Raw genomic sequence first — 23,069 nt, forward strand, 5'->3', positions numbered from 1 at the left:
TGTTTTATATTTTACAAAATACATAGAATATTTTAAAGAAACATTTTGTAAATATATAGACAAATTATTTTATCTATTTTTCACTGTTAGACTTGATAAAAAATATTTAAATTAATCACAGTTATATAAAAAAAAAAATATTTTTATCTAATAAGTGCAATAAGCTAAAGAAAATAGAAGAATAAAATTGGCTAATCAGATCTAAATCACGCTTTTATTTAAGAAACAGTAAAATATTCAACTCAATATCTTAAAACTCCACTGGATAGAATGTTTCTTCACGACTGTTTCATATTTTGCCATAATACTAAATTATTTTTTCTGTATTTCTTCACAGGCGGCGATCACTTACTTCCAGTATCACAACAAAAAGAAGTTAATTTAAAGTTATGGCAATAATTGTGACCTTCCAACAAAACCTAAATATTTTCACACGACAACAACTTATTTGAAAATTGATTTCCACAAAAAACTACAGCCACGATATGGCAATAGGTACATTCCCGTCTTCCAATAAAACCCGGTTTGTAATACTAACTCAAGTATCTAAAAAAGGATCGGCAACATAGACAATCTATCGTCGTATAGGGGGTAAGAACTTATTTGGGAACCTGTCGAATACGTATAAACGTGTTGGCTACGCGGCTCGTCCCCTAAATGTCCGGTTCCTAAACCGGACGGCCGGACGCTAGCCGGTTACCCGGTCGTACGGAGCCCGCGTCCGGGGTACCGTTCCGACTGCAGCCCGGCTCTCGCTAGCTACGCGCGGTAACTCACAACCCGTCGCATGCGACGCTTAAACTACATCATAAGAAATGTGCCGATCACTCGAATGGGCCCCGCTTGCTAATGTCGGTCTCAACTTGGCACTTATTATAGCGTTCTATAGCTGCGATAGATTATAGAAAAATAAATTGGTGATTGCTGCTTTTGAAAATATAATATGGAAATAACTTCAAATCCTTAAAATAGTTAAACGATTCTTACTCCCTGTGAGGCCAAACTGAATCGTGGCAGTTCTAATTCTAGGCAATGACGGGAGACCACATCACAAGCGGGGTTGGATACCTATCTTAGAAACTAGCTAGGAATACTTAATTACGAGGGTAGATACGCGAAAATAATTAAAGTAATTCAGAATATCAATTAAGGCAACAGTTAATCAAAAGTAAACACAGAAAACTAGTGACAAAAAATATATAAAACTAGCTGACCCGGCGAACTTCGTACCGCCTTAGCGTAGAGATTTTCTTTATATTTTTTTCCGTAAAAACCTTGTACAGTGTATTAGAAAACTACAAAAAAAAAATCAGCCAAATCGGTCAAGCCGTTTTCATGTTATGTCGTGACAACGGAAAACGGGTTTCATTTTTATATATATAGATATAAAAGCAGTTCATGCAAGTCTTATAACAGTATCAAAACTTAGGAATTTATCTATTTGTGATACAGACAGCAAACTAATTTGTGTAACTTAATCATGTAAAGTTTTCTAAAATCCCACAACATTTCTATAACAGTGTAAAATATAGAAAAAATATGATACACATGGATAGAATAAAATTTACAAAGCATTAAAGCATAAAGGCTCAACAAGAGTAGATTCATTAGAAAATATTAAATGTATTAAGATATATCAACAATAAATTTTTCATTAAATATATCGTATCTACATAATATACAATACAAAATAAATGACAGATGTATCTCCATTCTGATATTGAAGTATACGTGGTTTTTAAATTTAAAAATATGGCTAATATTTCATCTTTTGCAACGTCCAAAAGATTTGTATCGATAAAAATATAGTTGAAAAACTAATTTATATTTAGACATATCAGAACAGAGACGGATTCCCAAACTTGAAAGAGATATAAGATGGTTCGACCTAAACTAATTGCCTGGCCCTCCATTGCAATTCGAGTGACGAGCTTGACACATTTCCATATAAGCCCGCCACCCAAAGGCCTTGGGCGTTCGCGGCCGAAACGAATAGATAGATGGCATGTAAATAGACCCTTACTTCCTACAAAAGTCGTTATACTCAAGAAATTTCTCTTCGAATTCTCTCAAGGAACGCGAGCCATACGAGCGAAGCTGCAGTGGGATCGTGCACTACATCGAAGAACTAATCCTTACGCCTAGTTGTCCGAATGCAACAACTGTTCAAAGAAATGCGTCGCATAAAGAATTGACGGGCAGAAAGCGTGAATGATGTGAATTTACGACACGTTTTGATTTTTTGTGAAGGCAGATCTCATTCGTATCGAAATTTGTGTAGCAGATGGTGACTTCTTCCATAAATCATCAAAATATTTCTGATATTTTGGTCTATTCCACTTTGATCACCCAGGTGATCAAAGTGGACTCCGGGCGACACTTTGGTGTCCTTTGATCGCCCATGGATAAGAAATTCACTTTAATCACCCAGGTGATCTAGGCGACACTTTGGTGTCCTTTGATCAACCATGGATAAGTAGTCCACTTTGATCACATAGGTGATCTTATATCTATAGGTGATCGCCTGGAGTCCACTTGGTTCACCTGGGTAATCAAAACCAGGTGATCAAAGTGGAATAGACCTATATTTTCAGTGATTTATTTCACAGCACGCTTTCTGTCAAACAAGGCCTTTATGCTTACGTAACGTGTACTTGTAATCGAATATGAAGACCATATCGTTAGATGCACACTAACTAGTTTCAATACATTTTCGTGCAAGAACCACTATAGCACAAAAATAGTTCGGTGCGATCTCTTGAGTGTGTATTAGAACTTCATCAGTGTCTTAGTATTTTACTTATTATGGCCGTCTCTATATCTGATTGATTAACATGCATTACTTTACTTGGACCTACAGCTACGTTATTATAATATTATGTAGTTTCCATTACAAATTTTAAGAAGGATATTTATTGGGGCAATACTGGGGCAAAATGTTCAAATAACCTGTACTCTAGGTATTTCTTATTTTAAAACACAGTGTAAAATTAAACCTAACGAAGCCGATACTAAAAGTTCTTGTTATTGCGAAATTGGCTTCATATACAGATTGTGTAGTTTCTGGCTTCGATTAGATATTTTTACACACTAAATAATCTTCAGTTTCTTACAACACACGCGTGCATTTTTCTGTCACTATTCTGTGATTCGGTGATATTGATCTCATCGTAACACACTACAGAACCGAACAAAGAATACGCTTAGGCCTCCCTTTGATTCGATTCAAAAGTTTCATGCTTCATTAAGGCGGGTTTAGGCTTGATTTCCTCCTACGCTGACGTCGATCGCATACATCGGTCGAGCGTACGAATAAACACAATGTTCTATGAAGCATCGCACTGCAACGCTGTCGTCAGCGGCAGATGATTACATAGAACTAGTGTGTAATCGTGCGCACCGCTGACGTCGGTCACCGATGTCAGCCTAAAAGGAAATCAAGCCTAAAACCAGCCTAAATGCCGAGACATGCAATAAAGGCGGTTTTACACTGTAGACCTAAAGGATGTAGCATATTATACTTCATACACGTTATTTTACTCAAGGCAAGAAGGCGATGTGTGACCACATACCGTAATTCTACACGTCAACACAGATTAACTATCTAACATACATACTAACGGAATTTGTGCCACGAGACGAGGGCTTGGCCATATAAAATACGGACTACGAGATTATAAATGTACTATAGTATTCTATATTAGTACATTTGCTGCGGTTACATTTTGCAAATATGCGATTTTTTATGATGGCAAGAATCCAGTATGTAGTTTCTTTCAGACTAGCGAGTAAATGTTTAATTAACAACCCGCCCTTCAGCAAATGAATAATAAACCTCCCTCGTGTAAATCAGTAATAAGTTAAACTGCGTACATAATGACTTTAAGCTCATTGGGTAATGTCGAGTGATGTTAACAATCTATAGCATTCAAACCACATTCGATATAATATCGATAATCACTTCTAGAAGCACGCTCCACTACGAGTATAATATATTGATTAAGGCTTTGATTCAAACCTAATTATTTACGAAGTAACATCAAAGTTCAAACATCGACACACTCCCGAGTACAAAACCGCGAGTGGGCTCAGCCCAACCAAAGCACTTGGGATTCACGGACTTAGCAGTATCACCTACGCGTAACTTTAATCGTAACACCTTTTAGTATATACTTACGAGCAAAAGTATGGAATCACCCCGTTGTGTTTGGTTCCAAGCCATCTTAAGAACTGAAGGACTATGTATGTATCTATAGTATCAATTTAAAGTATAAAATATTACCTTTAAAATGGTACCATTTTTATTTATCTTCTATGAGTCGTTTAGTTCTTACGATCGCTCGGAACAAGTAGGGTGATTCCATACTTTTGCTCGCGAGTGTAGTTTAGATAGATCGACAAATACAAATAGGAGATAGAAAAAGCTTCCCTGTTTCACTTTTACATTTTTTACTTGGAATCGTTAACGATTAGTTAATTCTGCTCGTAAACATACACATGTTATATACAGTTTTTGAAACTCCGCCTCAACCATTATAATCATATTAATCATATACTTAGGGTTACAACTTATGTTCATAAAACATTACTTATTAATGTAAATTAAGGATTTTAGAACCGGAATGCATAAATTTCAAAATGCCTGGATTTCCACAGTCAATTAACCAATCGTAAACCATCCATCCAGTCGTATTTCCTCTATGTCCAAAATAGTAAACACAATTTTGTATTACAATACCTATTTACTACCCCTACGGAGAGAACTGCTAAATCGACAAATTATGGCACTTATAACAATAGAAATGCAAAAAACAATACATGCCTACATTAAGTTATATTTTTGAAGGATCCTTACAAGATGCTCAAATGATGATAATATGTAATGCTCTAAAGTTTACCTACCGTTTGCAACTATGTGTAACTAAGTACTAAGTTCTTGTATATCGGTACGGAAAACACATAAGTCGTATAGAAGCGATAACCGAGTCATAAGATATTATTGCACTGTTTTGTTGTTAGATAAATTCATTTTAGATAGTTTTTCGCGTTTGAGTTGTGCGTCGTACGTGTACGTTCCAATTTATTACAAATAAAGGAAAAAAAACTAATTAACCATTACATCTCATTATATTACGTTGTAGTATTTTAAATAGCAGGTTAATTAACTGCCAGCAAATAAACATGCACAGTAACTATTAGCACTGAAATAACTTTGAACACGGTACCTGTTTTTGTCTTGTGTAAACAGTTCATTCAATTTAATTATTTCTTATCTTTTGCATAGAAACAAACCATTTAAATACTGTTAAATACGTCAATCAAATAGGCAAGACAATTTTTATACAGTGCGGATATTTGGCTTTTGACGTTACACAATTTACACATTAATTAAAATTGGTACTGCTTGATTGCAATATTCTCTTCTGTTATTTTCACAGCAGCACAGCGACAGCACATCAGACTACATTATTGATCCAAAATAGCACTTATTAATACTACACAAGATGTCACATTTCTTTATAGATCGTTTTATCCACGAAGACGGGCCCCACCATTATTACGCTAATGTTTGAGTGTTATCGGCATACCCTAAATCCATGAGTGCACACGCACACTACAATAATGACGCTCGGATTGCTCGGATCAAACTCCCCGCGCTTCCCTCGACCAAAAATTGGTAGGGTGCGTCTTCGAGGATGAAACGAACTATACCATGATATGCTGTCGTCTGCACTATGAACTATTCTTCCCAGCATCTCGACGCACAAACTTAAGGCACATACATTTAGTTAGTAAGGTGTTATCATTGCGAAAAACTATCAACATGAACTCTCAGATCTTAATTTCTATCAAATAAATTACATTATAAGAACGTTATTGCAATTTCGTTATCAGATAGAGACGGATCTTATTGTAATTTCTAGTTTAGTAGCATTATTAATTATTGCCGAAACTTACTTTAATTTGAACTTACTCGAAAACCACATAGTGCGATGAATTCTTAAAAAAAACACATGACTGTGAATTTGTGCTATGACAAGAAACCCGATTTATTTAATTTTAAAATTACTCTATTATGGATTATAAAGCATAATAATTCATACAAAACCTAACGAAAGCTGCATGGAGAAAAGAAATATTGTTATTATTCATTACAAGGGTTTAAATACAATATTATTATTTCACCGTTAAGTACTTTGAGCCTAGAAATCGAAAGCACCATTATGAATGTAACAGGTTCGTTAATACAGCAGATAACTACGATTTATTTAGTTAAAAATTGAGATAAATTATAAGCCACTCGTAAACAAATAAGACATGAAATTAATAAATTAAAAGGACGCAAATTACTGATTAAACTCTATTTGGCAGTGAATTGGAAGAATTAAGATCCTATTTACGAAGATCTACGTTATATTTAAAAGAAGTCGAGAGGCACTGAGAAGCGATCCGGCCCGCCGCGGTGAAGGCAGGCTTCAGGTCTAACTTCGGTAAGGTAATTATTGCTATTACAAATCGCAACACTAAAGAACCGTAAACGAGGACTAAGTGCTATCATTCTATCAACTAACGGGCGTTATATTTTATTACAATCATTCTACCTCCGTTACAGATACAGCCGCGAGTCGTCTATCAAACGATCTAAAACTACATTTTGATTCGACACCCGATCCTTACTCTAGAAATGACGCCGGCCAATTTAAACGATACATCTTTGTGCAAATAACCTGGAATGTTAATCTACAACCTACCGTTACTGACATTTGTTAGTTTATTATTTAACAATCCAATCGAGCTAATTAAAAAAACCACTACACGAGTATACAATAAATATTTAAAACTCCACACGTACATACATACATATTTGCATTTAATGAGATAAATATAGAATAATATTACAAAATCCACGCCGATTTAAACGACACCTATCAGTGTGCCACACGTTACATTATTAGACAACTATTTATCACATAACAAAGTATCAATAGGGCGAACGATGATCGGTAAAATCTAACATTACAGAAATAATAGGTAAAACTGCATCAAATGTTCACTAACCAGAAAAGATTTCGGAAACATCATAAGAATAGATCCTCAATTTGAGTTCGGTAGTCGCTACGTTCCTACAAAGGTACGCGTATCGAAAACCATTACGTAGCGGTTTAGATATGTATAGATTCGACGCAGACGTAGCACGAAAGGGTCGAGGTCCGGGTGTGATCAACACAGATTACGTTTAAGATGATTACAGGCACTTCTAATAACATGGATAGATCTTTTTCGGTATAGCAGGACTTGCGATCGGCCGGAGGTTACGGGACGATACTGACGAGGAGTGTGGTGTCGCTAAGATCAATGTTCCCATTTAATAACCGCGGCAAGTGTAGGTACACCTCGATCAATAAGTGACCCGATGGTCACGCACGTCTTGTCCTGGCAACTAAACAGGCCACTGAATTGTGCCGGGAAGGTTGGGTAACTCACTCCGGTGCCGGGAAGCGCTTGCGTCTAGTTCTGCGGTGATCAGGTGACCTCGGGCTCCGGGAGGGACCGGGGAGGGGCGGGACGGGCGGCCCGCGTGCCTTAAAATCAAAATTATCTTTATTTTTTAAAAGAAATAGAACTGCATTCAAAGATTTCCAAAAATTTGCATGCCACACCCGGGATTCGAGCCTGTTAAAAATTACACCCTGTATTTTTATTGCATCGATCGTTAGGGTTAAGTATGAATGATAATAATACAGTGTGAGTCACGTTAAAGTGTACATATGAAAATAGATGAAATTAGACCTATTTTTATCGACAAAAAAGAGGTCAAAATTTTTTTGAGATTTTTTAAAAAAAAATTATCGAATTTTTTTTCTTCCAATTACTTATTGTAAAGAAAACGTAATAACTTTTAAACTAAGCGGTATATCCTAATAAAATAAAAGCAGTAATAATGTTAAATAACAGGCGATACTAAAAAAATACATAAAATACACAAAAAAGGCCAACAAATAATAAAAAATGATACTTTTTGAAAAAAATCTGCTTAAAAATTCGTGATTTTTTGGTTATTTGATAAATTTCTCCAAAAAATGCCCCTATAACCGGTGGTTTTTATTACTTTGTATTATTCTCTATCGTAATACCTTCGTAAAACCAAAAATCGCATGTCTCTATCCCTATCACAACGTTTGCAATGATTGTTTGAACTAAGCCTCTCCGGGCGCGCCATTCAACGCTTCGTTAACAACGAAACTGAAAATGGCTCTAGATTTGTAATTTTGATAAAAACAAGTTAATTTCAAATAAAAACAAAAGATTTCGAAGTAAAATAAGCATTTTAGTTAAAATTAAAATTTTCTCTACCTGTAGCGGAGAATAATGTTGTGGCAGGCCTTTGTTCAAACGATCATAGCAAATGTTGTGATAGGGATAGAGACATGCGATTTTTGGTTTTACAAAGATAATACGATAGAGAATAATACAAAGTAATAAAAACCACCTGTTATAGGGGCATTTTTTTAAGAAATTTATCAAATAACCAAAAAAATACGAATTTTTAAGCAGATTTTTTTCAAAAAGTCTCATTTTTTATTATTTGTTGGCATTTTCTGGGTATTTTATGTATTTTTTCAGTATTGCCTGTTATTTAGCATTATTACTGTTTTTATTTTATCAGGATATACCGCTTAGTTTAAAAGTTATTACGTTTTCTTTACAATAAGTAGTTGGAAGAAAAAAAAATCTATAAAAAATAAATAAAAAATCTCAAAAAAATGTTGACCTCTTTTTTGTCGATAAAAATAGGTCTAGTTTTATCTATTTTCATATGTACACTTTAACGTGACTCACACTGTATAAGGATGAAATATCTCTAACAAACTTGATAAATCAAATGAAAGGAAAACCTTGAAATCTTAAATTATTTTTATTATGTACAGAAAATTATATGGTATGGTAATGGATTTTGGAAAAGAATTCGAAAATCTTTGAACGCAGTTCTCTTTCTTTTAAAAATAAAGGAATGTTCTTTCAGTAAAATTTTCTATCTACAGTATTAAGAGTACTTTCCCTCCAGGTGGAATTACAAAATTCCACCCTGTATATTTTATGACAGGTATGTCTTTCCTTGACCAGTCCCCGAAGGCAGCGCCTGTTCACAGACATGGCGTGTGAACCAGCTATCGCTTCGCTCTCACCTTAGGCGATAATATCACAGTTTCCAGCGGCCGTGCGCACGCGCCTAGCCCTCGGGCGCGCCGCCACACACGCGCTCTAGCTCCACCAGCTCCTGTGAATGAGTACCTCAGAATGTAATGCCCGTTTTCACCATCTGGTTAAACAGATGTACGCATAACTTCATTTTTATTTCAATTCCCAAATAGTTTTGTTTGCAGGTTGAAAACTGTTTGGTTTCCACATCTCTGTGGTCATTCCTGATGTCTCTGGACGTCAAGCTTTGACACTTCACCGTAAAAACTTTCGCATCAAAAATAAGATTAGGACTCCGCCTTTATCCGAAACTTTTGAATCGGTTTCGGTTACGGATGTTTTTTTTTCGGATATCCGATAGTTTTGTAACGGTTACGGATATCCATAACATCCCTGCTGTCAAAGTGTAAATAGAAAGTGTTGAACATGACCGAAGAAACTCTGTGCAGATTCTGCCATACAGAAGAAGAAACGGCCATGCATGTTCTTTGCTCATGCGGCCCGCTTATGAGCAAAAGAAGTATCCATCTCGGGCGACACATCATGCACCCGGATGAGATAGCAGATATCATGCTCCAAAGAATTTGGAAATTTATAGACTCAACGGGACTAAGCTGTGAACTCTAAAGACAAGGGCTGCCACAATAGATCAAACCTGGTCGAGCTGGCGCAAATGAAGAGTAATATCAATACAAAAACCAATAATAATAATAATAATAGTTTTTTTTTTATAATTTACATTGTAAAAAAAATATTAAAAATAAGAAGGAAAATGAATAAAGAGATAATAATAATAACTAATTAATTAATTTAAAGTAATTGGGATGCATTTGGCTTCGGTCCGTGCTCCTAAAATTTGCCACTTAGGAGAGAAAATAAATTAAGAAACAATATAATAATAATAATAAATAGAAAGTGTTATACCTGGTCGCGGTGGCGCTGCAGCAGCGCGCGGAGGCGCTCGTGCGTGCGCGCCAGCTGCTCGCGGCGGCGCGCGTACGCCTGCTCCAGCCGCGAGCATTCGGCCACGCCGCGCTCCACCGACTGAAACGCGAACGAATCGTGTATTTGTGAAATAAGATTTTAAACTTTCGCGTTCCATTTCAACTAAAATAGTAAGACACGGGTCTTGACGCGACGTTTATTAATGAGTTACATTATGACAATATGAGGGTAGTTGAAAATCTTCAAGCCCGCCCGAACGGACGACGCCGCGAACCGCCAGTCTGCTTGTGACCACGGCTGCAGCATCGCAGCCGAAACGTCAAGCCGTGAGTACATAATGTAACTCATTAACAAACGTCGCGTTAAGACCCGTGTCTTACTATTTTAGGTGTATTTGTCATGTCATTTTACTAGCCCAACTATTCCCGTAGATGTCGCAAGAGGCTAAGGGCCAACAGTAAACATGCTACTTTTATCATCAGTGATTTTGCGACTGTATCGATGCAGCATCGCAATTTCTCGTCTTCGTGAGTTCGGACGCGGTATCGGAATCGCGCGTTGCTGTTTAGCTAGAATCGCTTCTTAGCCTTAGCAAACTCGGCAAACTCGACATCCTGCTCACTCAAGAGCAGGGTGAGCAGGATGTCAAGTTTGCCGCGCGAGCCCGTTCGCCCAGTGTGAACGCACCATTAGAGTTTTTAAGAATGTGGTGAGGAATGTGTGGCTAAATCGCCGTTAGGTGATGCTAAAAGCGAACACCAGGCTTTCCCCAACCAGAAAAATCGACATTTGGATATTAGCATACAGAGTTATTATAATGTCGTACATCATATAGGGATGTTTGTAATGAAATGGGGTGACTAAGTCTGGAAATCAAGCATCTTTGGTATTGCTGTATGTCTACCTGACCGCATTGTAAATATCTTTGTCATTGTCTTATCATACGTTATGCCAGATTAATATACCTCTTTTTATATCTTACTTTTAGATATTTTTAAATAATATGACAACCTAAATTGACTACAGTTTTTTTGGGATAAAATTAAGTGTTTCAAAGCAAGACAAGCATTTCTGATTGTCTGGATCACAGCGTCTAAATGACACAATTAAATGTACCTTTTTTGTGTTAATAAATTAATTAGAATTTAACAAATACAAAACCATTAAAAGTTGGAAATAAACCGATAGTATTTTGTTTCATTTAAACCCAAAGCTATCTTCTTAAGTTTTTTTTTTTTTTCAATCAAAATAGGGTAAACTGCCAGTCATTGGACACTTAAGAAAGTTATTGGACAGTTATTAACTGAATTAAAAATAGCATTTCTATTTCAACAACTGAGAGATTCCGACTGATGGAGATAACAGGGCGTTTTTTTGAAGGAATATTCATTTTAAGAAAATTCAAATAGTTGTTTTGTACAATGACTGGCAGCGTCCAATGACTGTCGGTTTACCCTAGCTCATAAATAGTTGACTATTGCCTAGGCATATACATAACACGACATTGGTTGCAAATGACCTGTACTATAATTTCTGATTTACAGGGTAAAAACCTATCACCTTACCTGAGAATGTATTTCTCTCTTTATCCTTAATATTTCATCCTTGTCTCTATTGGTCTTTTTCGCTAACGCTTTGACATCCTCCTTCCGTGAATTTGCTAGTCGGTTCAAAATTTCCTTCTTTTCAACTTCCAGTAGATCCTAAAACATTAATCAAAGATTTAATTATTATAAACGCAAGAAAACAATAAAGAAAAAGTTGTATTCTTAATATTTTTGAGTGTCGTTGGGTAGAGTAGTGGTGGTATATTAAAGTGGGCCGCTGATACAGCGTGCGTCTTGCTGTTTATATGGCGTCTATTTATGATAATGTAGCGTGTGTTACTGTGGGCTTAGTGCGAGTTTACATCAAACGTCTTCAATAGTGACTGCGTAAAAAAGTGTCATTAAATGTATGACGGATTGTACAGTGCCCCTGGCAGAAACTTTCAAGAACTAAAATTTTCATACATTTTTTTAACGCGCTCGCTAATGACGACGTTGATGTAAACTCACACTAAGTAGTGATATAGCGTGTCTCCCTAAAGATGCATCGCGTGTTATTTATGATGTAGATAACTTTCTAGTGATGTAGCGTGTGTCACTGGTGATGTAGCGTATGTCACTGGTGTTGTAGCGTATATCACTGGTGTTGTAGCGTGTGTCACTGGTGATATAGCGTGTGTCACTGGTGTTGTAGCGTATGTCACTGGTGTTGTAGCGTATGTTACTGGTGTTGTAGCGTGTGTTACTGATGATGTAGCGTGTGTTGCTAATGATGTAGCGTGTGTTGTGTAAGGTCACTGACCGTAAGCGCCTTCATCTGGTGATGCTGGTCGGACCGTAGCTGCTTCTCCAGCGCGGCGAAGATGGTATGGTGGTAACGCAAGCGTAACTCGCGCTCTACGCTACCTTCCGTCACGGTCCCAGCGCCGGTCGGCTCCTCGCTCGTACTGGCTTCTGTGCTACTATAGCTGTGTAACAAAACAGACGGTAAGTCCAATACTTAAGGTTCTAAATCCTGTGAAACGAAAATAACATGCCTAGTCACACGCTGTTAAAATGCTTTACAAATGGCACTTGGCCTCCGTGCTATAGTTATAGACAAAAAACAGATGGTAAGTCCACAATTTCAGTAATGTCGAAGTCCTATGGAATGCTAACAAAAAACATGCCTAGTCACACGCTGTCAAATTGCAAAACAATTAAGTCTGGTTAAAGTTACACAGTCGTTAGTCGTACAACACGCCACACCTGTAGAAGTTATGTATTAAGAACGAAAAAATAAGGCACCAAGTATTACCTATCACTGGACAGGAGAAACTTTCTGAAAGAAAAAAGAAGAAATCCTAAACTTTCGAGTGCGCTTACTCTCTTTCGTTATCGTCGTGAGGACGTTTGAGTGGTGACTTGAGAATCAACTTACATATTCTTAGAAGAGAGCTTCTTGACTAGTTTGTTGCTGACGTAGAATTTAGCTGAGACTGGCCGTTTTTCCTTGTCTTGCTTCCGCCGTAGCGCGTCTAGCTTGCGTGAGAGTTCCGCGCGCTTCTTTCGGACTAATTCGCTTGAAAGAAGCGCTTCGAGCGTTTCAGCTAGCGACTCGTCTGAGCCGCCGTTGGATTTGTTATCTGATTGGTCTGGGAAAGAACAAAGTTGATATAGGATTATTAATTTTTTTCTAAGCAATTTATTACGTCTAATATTATTTTTAATATTTTTTTAAAGATTATTAGCAATTTGTATTGCCCAAATTACTAATAGTCCCATTACCACCTCGTGTTAAGCTAAATAAGCTTGTGTTACGAGTAGGCTCACCACAATAGTCGAGCGGCGGTGGGATTCGAACCCGCGTTCCTCGGATCTCGAGTCGGCCACTCCGTCCCGTTCACCGTTCGGCTATCGTGGCTATAAGTATATTAATAAACATCATTCGGATTTAATAGGACCCGTCTATAAATAAGCATCAGTGGTTGGAACTAAAACCTTACAACTTTCCTGATCTCAGATATTTTAAATTCTAGTCGGGACGCGCATATTACCCAGGTTAAGTACATATTACCCAGGTTGAGTGCAAAAGTAAAAAAAATACCTACATATGTACATTATTTTCTTTTAGGGGCATTTCATGCAAAGCGGACAGCGATCATCATCATTTAATCAATCTTTAATCAAGGAAAGTTCAATACCTTGTGCTTCCTTGTCTGCAGGCGGCACGGACGCGAGCGCCTCGCATTCGATCAGCTTCTTGGTCTCCGCCATGATGAGAGACGACTTGCTTGGACTGCCATCCGTCGTACTCTCTTGTTTGATCTGACAAAAATAATTGACAAATGATTCCAAACTCAACTCAAACATCACTAATCTAGCTCGGTGAGCAAGCCAGCTGGTACTACAAGAATGAGCCTTCTGTCTACTGCAGTAAGGGTGTACACTCATCACGACCGGGGTACGCCACGATGGGTGCAGCGGTTGCGAATCTGTCTTCGGTAAGCAAGCCGGCTGGTGCTGCAATAATGAGTCTTATGTCTACTGCAGGAGGGTGTAAAATCGTCATTCACAGGGTGCGCCACAGTGTGCGGAGTCCACGGAGCATGGATTCCATCACAAATCCATGCTCTGTGGCGGAGCTTCTGGACGCGGCGGTTGCGCGGGCGGCGTCGCGTTAGTGCCCTCGGCGAACAAGCCAGCCGGTGCTACAATAATGAGTCTTATGTCTACTGCAATAGGGTAGGTATGCAATCATCACTCACAGGGTGTGTCACAATGTGCGGAGCCTCGGGCGGCCGCGCGTCGGTGCCTTCAGTGAGCACGGCCAGCTGGTGCTACAATAATAAACCTTATGTCTACTACAGTAGAGTGCAGTCGTCACCTCACACATTGGGCACGTGGCGGTAGAGTGGTGCTACAATATTAAACCTTCTGTCCACTGCAGTAAGGTGTACAGTCGTCACTCACAGGGTGCGTCACAATGTGCGGAGCCTCGGGCGGCGGCGCGTCGGTGCCTTCAGTGAGCACGGCCAGCTGGTGCTACAATAATAAACCTTATGTCTACTACAGTAGAGTGCAGTCGTCACCTCACACATTGGGCACGTGGCGGTAGAGTGGTGCTACAATATTAAACCTTCTGTACACTGCAGTAAGGTGTACAATCGTAACTCACAGGATGCGTCACAATGTGCGGAGCCTCGGGCGGCGGCGCGTCAGTGCCTTCAGTTAGCACGGCAAGTTGGTGCTGCAGTAATGAGCCTTGTCTACTGCAGGAGGGTGCACAATCGGGAGGCGGCGCGTTAGTGCCCTCGGCGAATAAGTCTGCCGGTGCTACAATAATGAACCTTCTATCTACTACAGTAGAGTGTACAGTCGTCACTCACGGGGTGCTACAATATGCAGGCGGTCAGGTCGCGGCGGCTGCGCAGGCGGTGGCGCTACAATAATGATAATGCTTCTGTTTACTTGAGTAGGGTGTAAAGTTGTCACTCACAGGGTGCGTCACAATGTGCGGAGCCTCGGGCCGCGGCGGCTGCGCGGGCGGCTACGCGTCTTTGCCCTAGGTAAGCAGACTAACTGGTGCTACAATAATGAGCCTTCTGTCTACTGCGGTAAGGTGTACAATCGTAACTCACAGGGTGCGTTACAATGTGCGGAGCCTCGGGCCGCGGCGACTGCGCGGCCGGCGCCGCGTCAATGCCCTCGGTAAACCGACTAACTGTTGCTATAATAATGAGCCTTATGTCTACTGCAGTAAGGTGTACAATCGTCACTCACAGGGTGCGTCACAATGTGCGGAGCCTCGGGCGGCGGCGCGTCGGTGCCTTCAGTGAGCACGGCCAGCTGGTGCTACAATAATAAACCTTATGTCTACTACAGTAGAGTGCAGTCGTCACCTCACACATTGGGCACGTGGCGGTAGAGTGGTGCTACAATATTAAACCTTCTGTACACTGCAGTAAGGTGTACAATCGTAACTCACAGGATGCGTCACAATGTGCGGAGCCTCGGGCCGCGGCGGCTGCGTGGGCGGCGGCGCGTCGGTGCCTTCAGTGAGCACGGCCAGTTGGTGCTACAATAATGAGTCTTATGTCTACTACAGTAGGGTGTACAATCGTCACTCACAGGGTGCGTCACGATTTGCGGAGCCTCGAGCCGCGGCGGCTGCGCGGGCGGCGGCGCGTCAATGCCCTTGGTAAGCAGACTAACTGGTGCTATAATAATGAGCCTTATGTCTACTATAGTAGAGTGCAGTCGTCACCTCACACATTGGGCACGTGGCGGCAGAGTGGTGCTACAATATTAAACCTTCTGTACACTGCAGTAAGGTGTACAATCGTAACTCACAGGATGCGTCACAATGTGCGGAGCCTCGGGCCGCGGCGGCTGCGCGGGCGGCGGCGCATCGGTGCCTTCAGTGAGCACGGCCAGCTGGTGCTACAATAATGACCCTTATGTCTACTACAGTAGAGTGCAGTCGTCACCTCACACATTGGGCACGTGGCGGCAGAGTGGTGTTACAATATTAAACCTTCTGTCCACTGCAGTAAGGTGTACAGTCGTCACTCACAGGGTGCGTCACAATGTGCGGAGCCTCGGGCGGCGGCGCGTCAGTGCCTTCAGTTAGCACGGCAAGTTGGTGCTACAGTAATGAGCCTTGTCTACTGCAGGAGGGTGCACAATCGGGAGGCGGCGCGTTAGTGCCCTCGGCGAATAAGTCTGCCGGTGCTACAATAATGTACCTTCTATCTACTACAGTAGAGTGTACAGTCGTCACTCACGGGGTGCTACAATATGCAGGCGCTCAGGTCGCGGCGGCTGCGCTACAATAATGAGCCTTCTGTTTATTAGAGTAGGGTGTAAAGTTGTCACTCACAGGGTGCGTCACAATGTGCGGAGCCTCGGGCCGCGGCGGCTGCGCGGGTCGCGGCCTGTCAGAGCCTTCAGTGAGCACGGCCAGGTGGTGCTACAATAATGAGTCTTATGTCTACTACAGTAGGGTGTACAATCGTCACTCACAGGGTGCGTCACGATTTGCGGAGCCTCGAGCCGCGGCGGCTGCGCGGGCGGCGGCGCGTCGGTGCCTTCAGTGAGCACGGCCAGCTGGTGCTACAATAATGAGCCTTCTGTCTACTGCAGGAGAGTGTACAATCGGTCGGCGGCGCGTTAGTGCCCTCGGCGAACAAGTCAGCCGGTGCTACAATAATGAACCTTCTATTTACTACAGTAGAGTGTACAGTCGTCACTCACGGGGTGCTACAATATGCAGGCGCTCAGGTCGCGGCGGCTGCGCTACAATAATGAGTCTTATGTCTACTACAGTAGGGTGTACAATCGTGACTCACAGGGTGCGTCACAATGTGCGGAGCCTCAGGCCGCGGCGGCTGCGCGGGCGGCGGCGCGTCGGTGCCTTCAGTGAGCACGGCCAGTTGGTGCTCGCGTTTGTCCAACTCGCTCTGGTACTTGATGGGGTTGGCCAACGCTTCCGCCAACTCAGAAAGCCGGTCGGGAACGTAGTCCTGCAGGAAGAAAAAATATTAATATGCTAGAAAAATAAATCGGGCACGAAATTGTAGTGCATTCGGAATAAAATCGATAGCAGAGATTGAAGAGTTTATGAGCAGATTCGTCTTTCCATTAGTCAACTTCGGCTGCAGAAGCAGTAACTACGTACCTTGACTACCACTAGTAGCAGCAAGCTAGCGAGCAGCGGTAGATCCAGCTCGGCGCGCAGGTTGACGTGGCGTTATTGATCAGAGACTACATATTCTTACCAGCCAACTGACGGCTCCAGTGCCAGTAAGGCCGGCAATACACGGACCGCTTGAAGCTTCATTCAGGGTCGACAGCTTCAAGCTGCGACTGCACAGTGAACTGCAGAGTTCTATGGACGCACATACACGAACCGCTCGAGCAGTTGCAACTGATTCGGGCGGTCGACAGCACGGTGAATTTTCATCGTGCGGTCAAGCAGTCGCCAGCCATACACTGACTGCTCGAGCTGTCGACAGCTCTCGCGCAGTTACCTCCACCCACTTTCTTCATTCCACGGCGCGCGCGCTTGTGATTTGTTGAGCAGTTAATAACAACTGCTCGAGCAGTTATCACTGGCAGCTTCAAGCTATTGACTCTTGACTGCAAGAGCGGTCCGTGTATGTTGATCACTAACTGCTCGAGCTGTCCGTGTATGGCGGGCCTAAGAGAGATGCCAGTTGCCACATGGATGTTGACGTTGCGCGTGTAGCATTTCTCTACCTCTCTCCTGCTCTCTCTCACCTTGACAACCACCAGCAGCAGCAAGCTGGCCGGCAGCGGTAGACCCAGCTCGGTGCGCAGGTTGACGTGACGGTAGCCGGGGCACAAAGACTACATCTTCCCACTAGCCTACAGCCAACTACAACGTAGTAAGTCTACTGCCAAATACAACGTTACTTGTCGTCAAGGTGGTAAGCGCGTACTTTGACGACGACAAGCAGAGCAAACCGAGCTCGGTGCACAGGTTGACGTGGAGATCTTAAGCAGAGACTATATCCCACTGACCTCTAATAAACACTGGACAGGCTGTCTCATTTTGTGTGTCTAATTTTAGTTCCATGGACAATCTTATATGCCCACAGTATGGCCTACAGCGCCAAAATGGCGAAACTCAAGCACAAAAATATTATGACAGCAGCCAGTCCAGTGTGTATACAGGTCAGTACTATATTATGTCGTTAAGTATCACTGTAACATTATGGTATACATAACAGGTACCACGTATCTTAACGACCACCAGTCACCACCTAACGCGGCGTGTTTTAGCAAAGACTATGATTATCTTCCCACCAGCTGCCAGCTGCAGCGGCCGTAAGAGATGCCAGTTGCCACACGGGCGTTGACGTTACGTTGCGTCGCTAGCGTAGACGCAACGCAACGTCAACGCTCGTGTAGCATCTCTCTGCCGCTCTCTCTCACCTTGACAACCACCAGCAGCAGCAGGCTGGCTGGCAGCGGTAGACCCAGCTCTGTCCGCAGGTTGACGTGGCGGTATCCGGGGCACAGCCCCACCACGGGCAGCACGCGGTGCCCCACCAGCCGCCCGCTCTCCTCGTGAGCCGCGATCCGCAGCATCGCCAGCTCCGGGAGCACCACCTGGGAAGAACCACCATAAGAGCATTAGCACCATTAATCTCCCCGAGTAGGCATCGAAAACAAAACACAGATTTGATCCACAAGGGATTCACGAGCGAGTAGGCTGGTTTTAGAGTCACGCCGACGCACGCTGACCGTCAGCGCTGACAGACGAAATGTATGAAGCGTCGGCGCCGAGCGATCAGCGTCACTCAGGAACGTTCCCTTCAATTACATACATATTGATCTGTCAGCGCCGACGATCAGCGTGCGGTCAGCGCGAATATAAAACCCGCCGTAGTGTGTGACGTGCGCGCGCGTATTCATCACCCATTGAAAAAAATATTCGCTATTTAAAGAAGATAAAATACAGTGTGGTCAGCAGATGGCGACACAGTTGCTTCTTGTAGTATCAGGCCTATCGCATCGTCACAGTACGGATCGTTCATTTCAGCCAAATGACGTCCACTGCTGGACAAAGGCCTCCCCCAAGGTTTTCCACAATGAACGGTCCTGCGCTGCCCGCATCCAGGCTCTTCCCGCGACCTTTACCAGATCGTCGGTCCACCTAGTAGGAGGCCTGCCCACGCTACGTCTTCCAGTACGGATCACTGACTATGTAATCGAAACGGTGCTCATATCTAAGACACCATATTGTTGACGACATTGAATTGACATTTTTAAATACCTATGCGAAGAAAACTTTCTGCACGAAGTACAGTCACGGAATGAAAAGGTTCGTCAGTTTTCAAATTGATTCCTTCAACGAATCGCGAGCACATATTACCTTTTGAAACTATGTTACAGAATAATCTCAAATTAGAGAAAATAATCTTTAACTGTTCGTCAGTAAAGTTCAAAATTATTCAGATCAAAGTTGTTTGACGATTTATCTTGTCAAGAAGATTATTATGATTGATAAACTAAAACCTTCTTGTTGGTTCAACCTGCCATTATATGTCTATTAAATAAAAAAAACTATTGTCAATTGGTCAATGTCATCATTGCATTGCACTGATGTGATAGAAAATTATACAAGCAAAACCTTATTCGTCAGCAAACGTCATATTTATTTAAATGTTAGCAGCACTGTTTCTTGCACTGTTATGTTGGCAGGTTTGACTCTTTGGTGCAAGCGAAAACCGACACTAAGGTGACGAACCTTTTCATTCCGCGACTGTACATATTTTATGAGTACCAAACTCATTATCAAGATAAAATCGAAAATATTTTCACACCCGAAATCGAATACAGGCACAGTTAAACCATGTGATGTTTCATTATTCTATTATTAATTAGTCTAATTAATAGTTAATACGCTGCCCTTGTAATCCTTGCCATACATCACTACCATGTCTGAGTCAATAATATAATATAATATCGGTTCTCTAATTAATTATAAATTGTGCCAATATCTGGGGTTGTGGGAGCCTGATGACCTGTACTACAGGTATGCAAATACCTATCACAGGCATCAGTCTCACACAAACAACTTTGTTTTTGAATTGTATTGTAATGTGCTTAAAAACTTGTGTCATTGTAATGTTTGTGATGAGAAAATAAATACTATTTATTATTATTATTATAAACAATAAAACGTGACTTATAGGACCAGAACTTTTACGAAAACGCATATTATGTGCGGCGAATCGACGGCATCCTGTTTATTTTTTTACCATTACCGCGCTTCCGTCAGGTTGGTCTAACTAAGTGATAGCCGAAACTGGTTCAAGGTTTATTTGTATAATAACATTCGGTTGGAGTAACAATCACCCTAATCAAATTTTATGGTTACATACAAACTACATGAGTACTCGATCATGAAAGAATCATTATCGAAAACATGTAACTTTTTAAAGAAACTAGCGCAACTGAAAAATCATCATCATCATCAACAGCCCTTTACAGTCCACTGCTGGACTATGAGCCTCCTCCACTATAGTAGAGGGTTTTGCCATAATCCCCACGCTTGGCAGGCGGGTTGGAGATCGCAGTTTAAAAGATTTATGTTTGTCAGAGAGCGCTGCTGCCCGTTCTCTGTTTGATGTGTAGTCCCTAAGTCGCCTCTTACGACACCCGCGGGAAGAGTAGGGGTTGGTGACAAATGTATTCTACTCTGCCGTCACCACACGGCCAACTGAAAAATAGGTGAATGTATTAAATAGATGAATAAGATCGTAAATAAATACTGTGTCCCTGAGAAAACTTCACATTTTAATTTTGCCTTTGTCTACATGACTTCGTATTGCCACATTTTTATTTTTATTCATGCTAAAGCGAGCAAAGGCAATTTAAACCACATATGAAAAGAATCCACTCGGAAAATATCACGATCCAAGAACAATAAACGCGCCGATTGAGTCTGCCCGAGCGCCGACAAAGGTGGTGTAATACCCATCAATCTCCATCGACAGGAGACAGTTTGATTTCAAATAAAGAGTTTACTGTTCCGACAGCCTTGGGTTTTAACGCAAGAACAATTGAACGTAAAAATAGTTGGCCACCTGCGAATGATCATTCAACCGATCACATGAGGTAACTGAATTACTAATGTTTGGCCAAAAAACGTTCCCCAAATTATCACATCGCAAACAACGTTTCGCAAATTTTCATTTGGAAAATTCTCATTTGGCAAAACAACTTATTGCAAACTTTTAATTCGCAAATGTCGTTTTTGGCATATTATTGTTTAGCAAATTATTGTTTGGCAAAGTATGTTTTGCCAAATGTTTCATTTGGCAAAAATATTTCACGATGAACTATTTACAAAATAATTTGATTGTCGCATAGAATGGACTACAAATTAGCTTGTGGTTATTATTTTGTTTAGTGGGTAGATAATATAAAATTTGTTCTAAATTAATTTTCATATTTCATTCTTTTTATCGAAATTTCCAAATGATTAATTAAACAATAGAGGTGATTCGTTAAGGGTCACTGTTCTAACCTAACCTACTATTTTCTGCGATACCTACTTTCTGCAACTATACTATTTTCTGCAATCTCTTTGTTTTACATAAAATTCTTGTGAAAACCATGATCATCTGCCTTATGCTTTGATTTGTGGGTAACGGTGGGTAAGTATGTGAAGTGTCAATTTGACCAAACAAATTATTTGGGATATAATATTTGGCAAAATAAAACATTTGCCAAGTAAAATTTTGCCAAATGATAATTTGACCAAATGAATTAGTTGCGAAAAGTACAGTTGCTAAAAGTTCATTTGGGAAATGAAACTTTGGCGATAAGTTGTTTGCGAAGTGAAATTTGGCGAAAAGTAATTTGGCCAAACGGAAGGATACCGAGGTGAATACCTACTCGCTAATGCGATCAGCAAGTGGGCTGAGTGACTTCGGCATTCACAGTCAAATGTCCGTTGAGACTTTAAGACTATTTGGTCAGATGATCTAAAAATACTTAAGGTGCATTATGTATTAGAAAAAACACAACAAGATCATCATCATCATCATTTCAGCCATAGGACGTCCACTGCTGAACATAGGCCTCCCCCAATGCTTTCCATGTTGATCGATTGGTAGCGGCCTGCGTCCAGCGCTTCCCTGCTACCTTTACGATGTCGTCGGTCCACCTTGTAGGTGGACGTCCCACGTTGCGTTTTCGGGTGCGCGGCCTCCATTCCAGAACCTTTTGCCCCATCGGCCGTCAGTTCTGTGTACTATGTGCCCTGCCCATTGCCACTTCAGCTTGCTAATCCGTCGGGCTATGTCAGCGACTTTGGTTCGTTTACGGATCTCCTCATTTCTGATTCGATCTCGCAAAGAAACACCAAGATGTAAACACAACAAGATGTAAACACATAATAAGACGATATCATCATGAAGTCCAAACACTCCAAACATATCGACCTCGACGAAGGTTGTCCGGGAGCCATGACATGAAACATGAGAGTCAAGCTGACAGCTCCGCGTCTGCAGAAGAGACCTTTACCCTCTTGAAGACAAACGGTTCGTCGCCTTAAATTGGATTGATTCCATTATTTGTCGCGACCTCAGTGACCAGTATGTCGGCTCCATGTCTCTTAAATACTCTACAGATATTGCTAACATCTTACCTTCTTGAAGACAAACGGCTCGTCGCCATAAACTGGATTGATTCCATTATTCGGCGCGACTCTAGTCCGGAACTTCTTGCGCACAGTATCGGCGGGTAGTCCGAACATGTCGACCTCGACGTAGGTGCCGCAGCGCTTGCCCCCAAGCAGCATAACAGCTCCGCGAGTCATAGATAAACATCTGCAGACAATGCTAACATCTTACCTTC

General features: G+C 41.3%; 1 protein-coding gene across 1 annotated transcript in view; it reads right to left on the reverse strand.

Annotated features, from left to right (window-relative positions):
• Positions 1 to 9,232: 9,232 nt before the first annotated feature.
• LOC135072787 (1-phosphatidylinositol 4,5-bisphosphate phosphodiesterase classes I and II) overlaps positions 9,233 to 23,069 on the reverse strand; it is a 61,779-nt gene continuing 47,942 nt past the window's right edge. Inside the window, exons 14-21 of the mRNA XM_063966823.1 lie at positions 18,633 to 18,809; positions 17,024 to 17,197; positions 13,877 to 14,000; positions 13,114 to 13,327; positions 12,496 to 12,661; positions 11,712 to 11,849; positions 10,126 to 10,245; positions 9,233 to 9,280 (exon numbers count right to left, since the gene is read on the reverse strand). Of these exons, the coding sequence (XP_063822893.1) occupies positions 9,233 to 9,280; positions 10,126 to 10,245; positions 11,712 to 11,849; positions 12,496 to 12,661; positions 13,114 to 13,327; positions 13,877 to 14,000; positions 17,024 to 17,197; positions 18,633 to 18,809 (1,161 nt within the window). The remainder of the gene's footprint in view (positions 9,281 to 10,125; positions 10,246 to 11,711; positions 11,850 to 12,495; positions 12,662 to 13,113; positions 13,328 to 13,876; positions 14,001 to 17,023; positions 17,198 to 18,632; positions 18,810 to 23,069) is intronic.

This window comes from Ostrinia nubilalis, chromosome 6, assembly GCF_963855985.1.
Source record: "Ostrinia nubilalis chromosome 6, ilOstNubi1.1, whole genome shotgun sequence".
In the NCBI taxonomy this organism is placed as follows: Eukaryota; Metazoa; Arthropoda; class Insecta; order Lepidoptera; family Crambidae; genus Ostrinia; species Ostrinia nubilalis.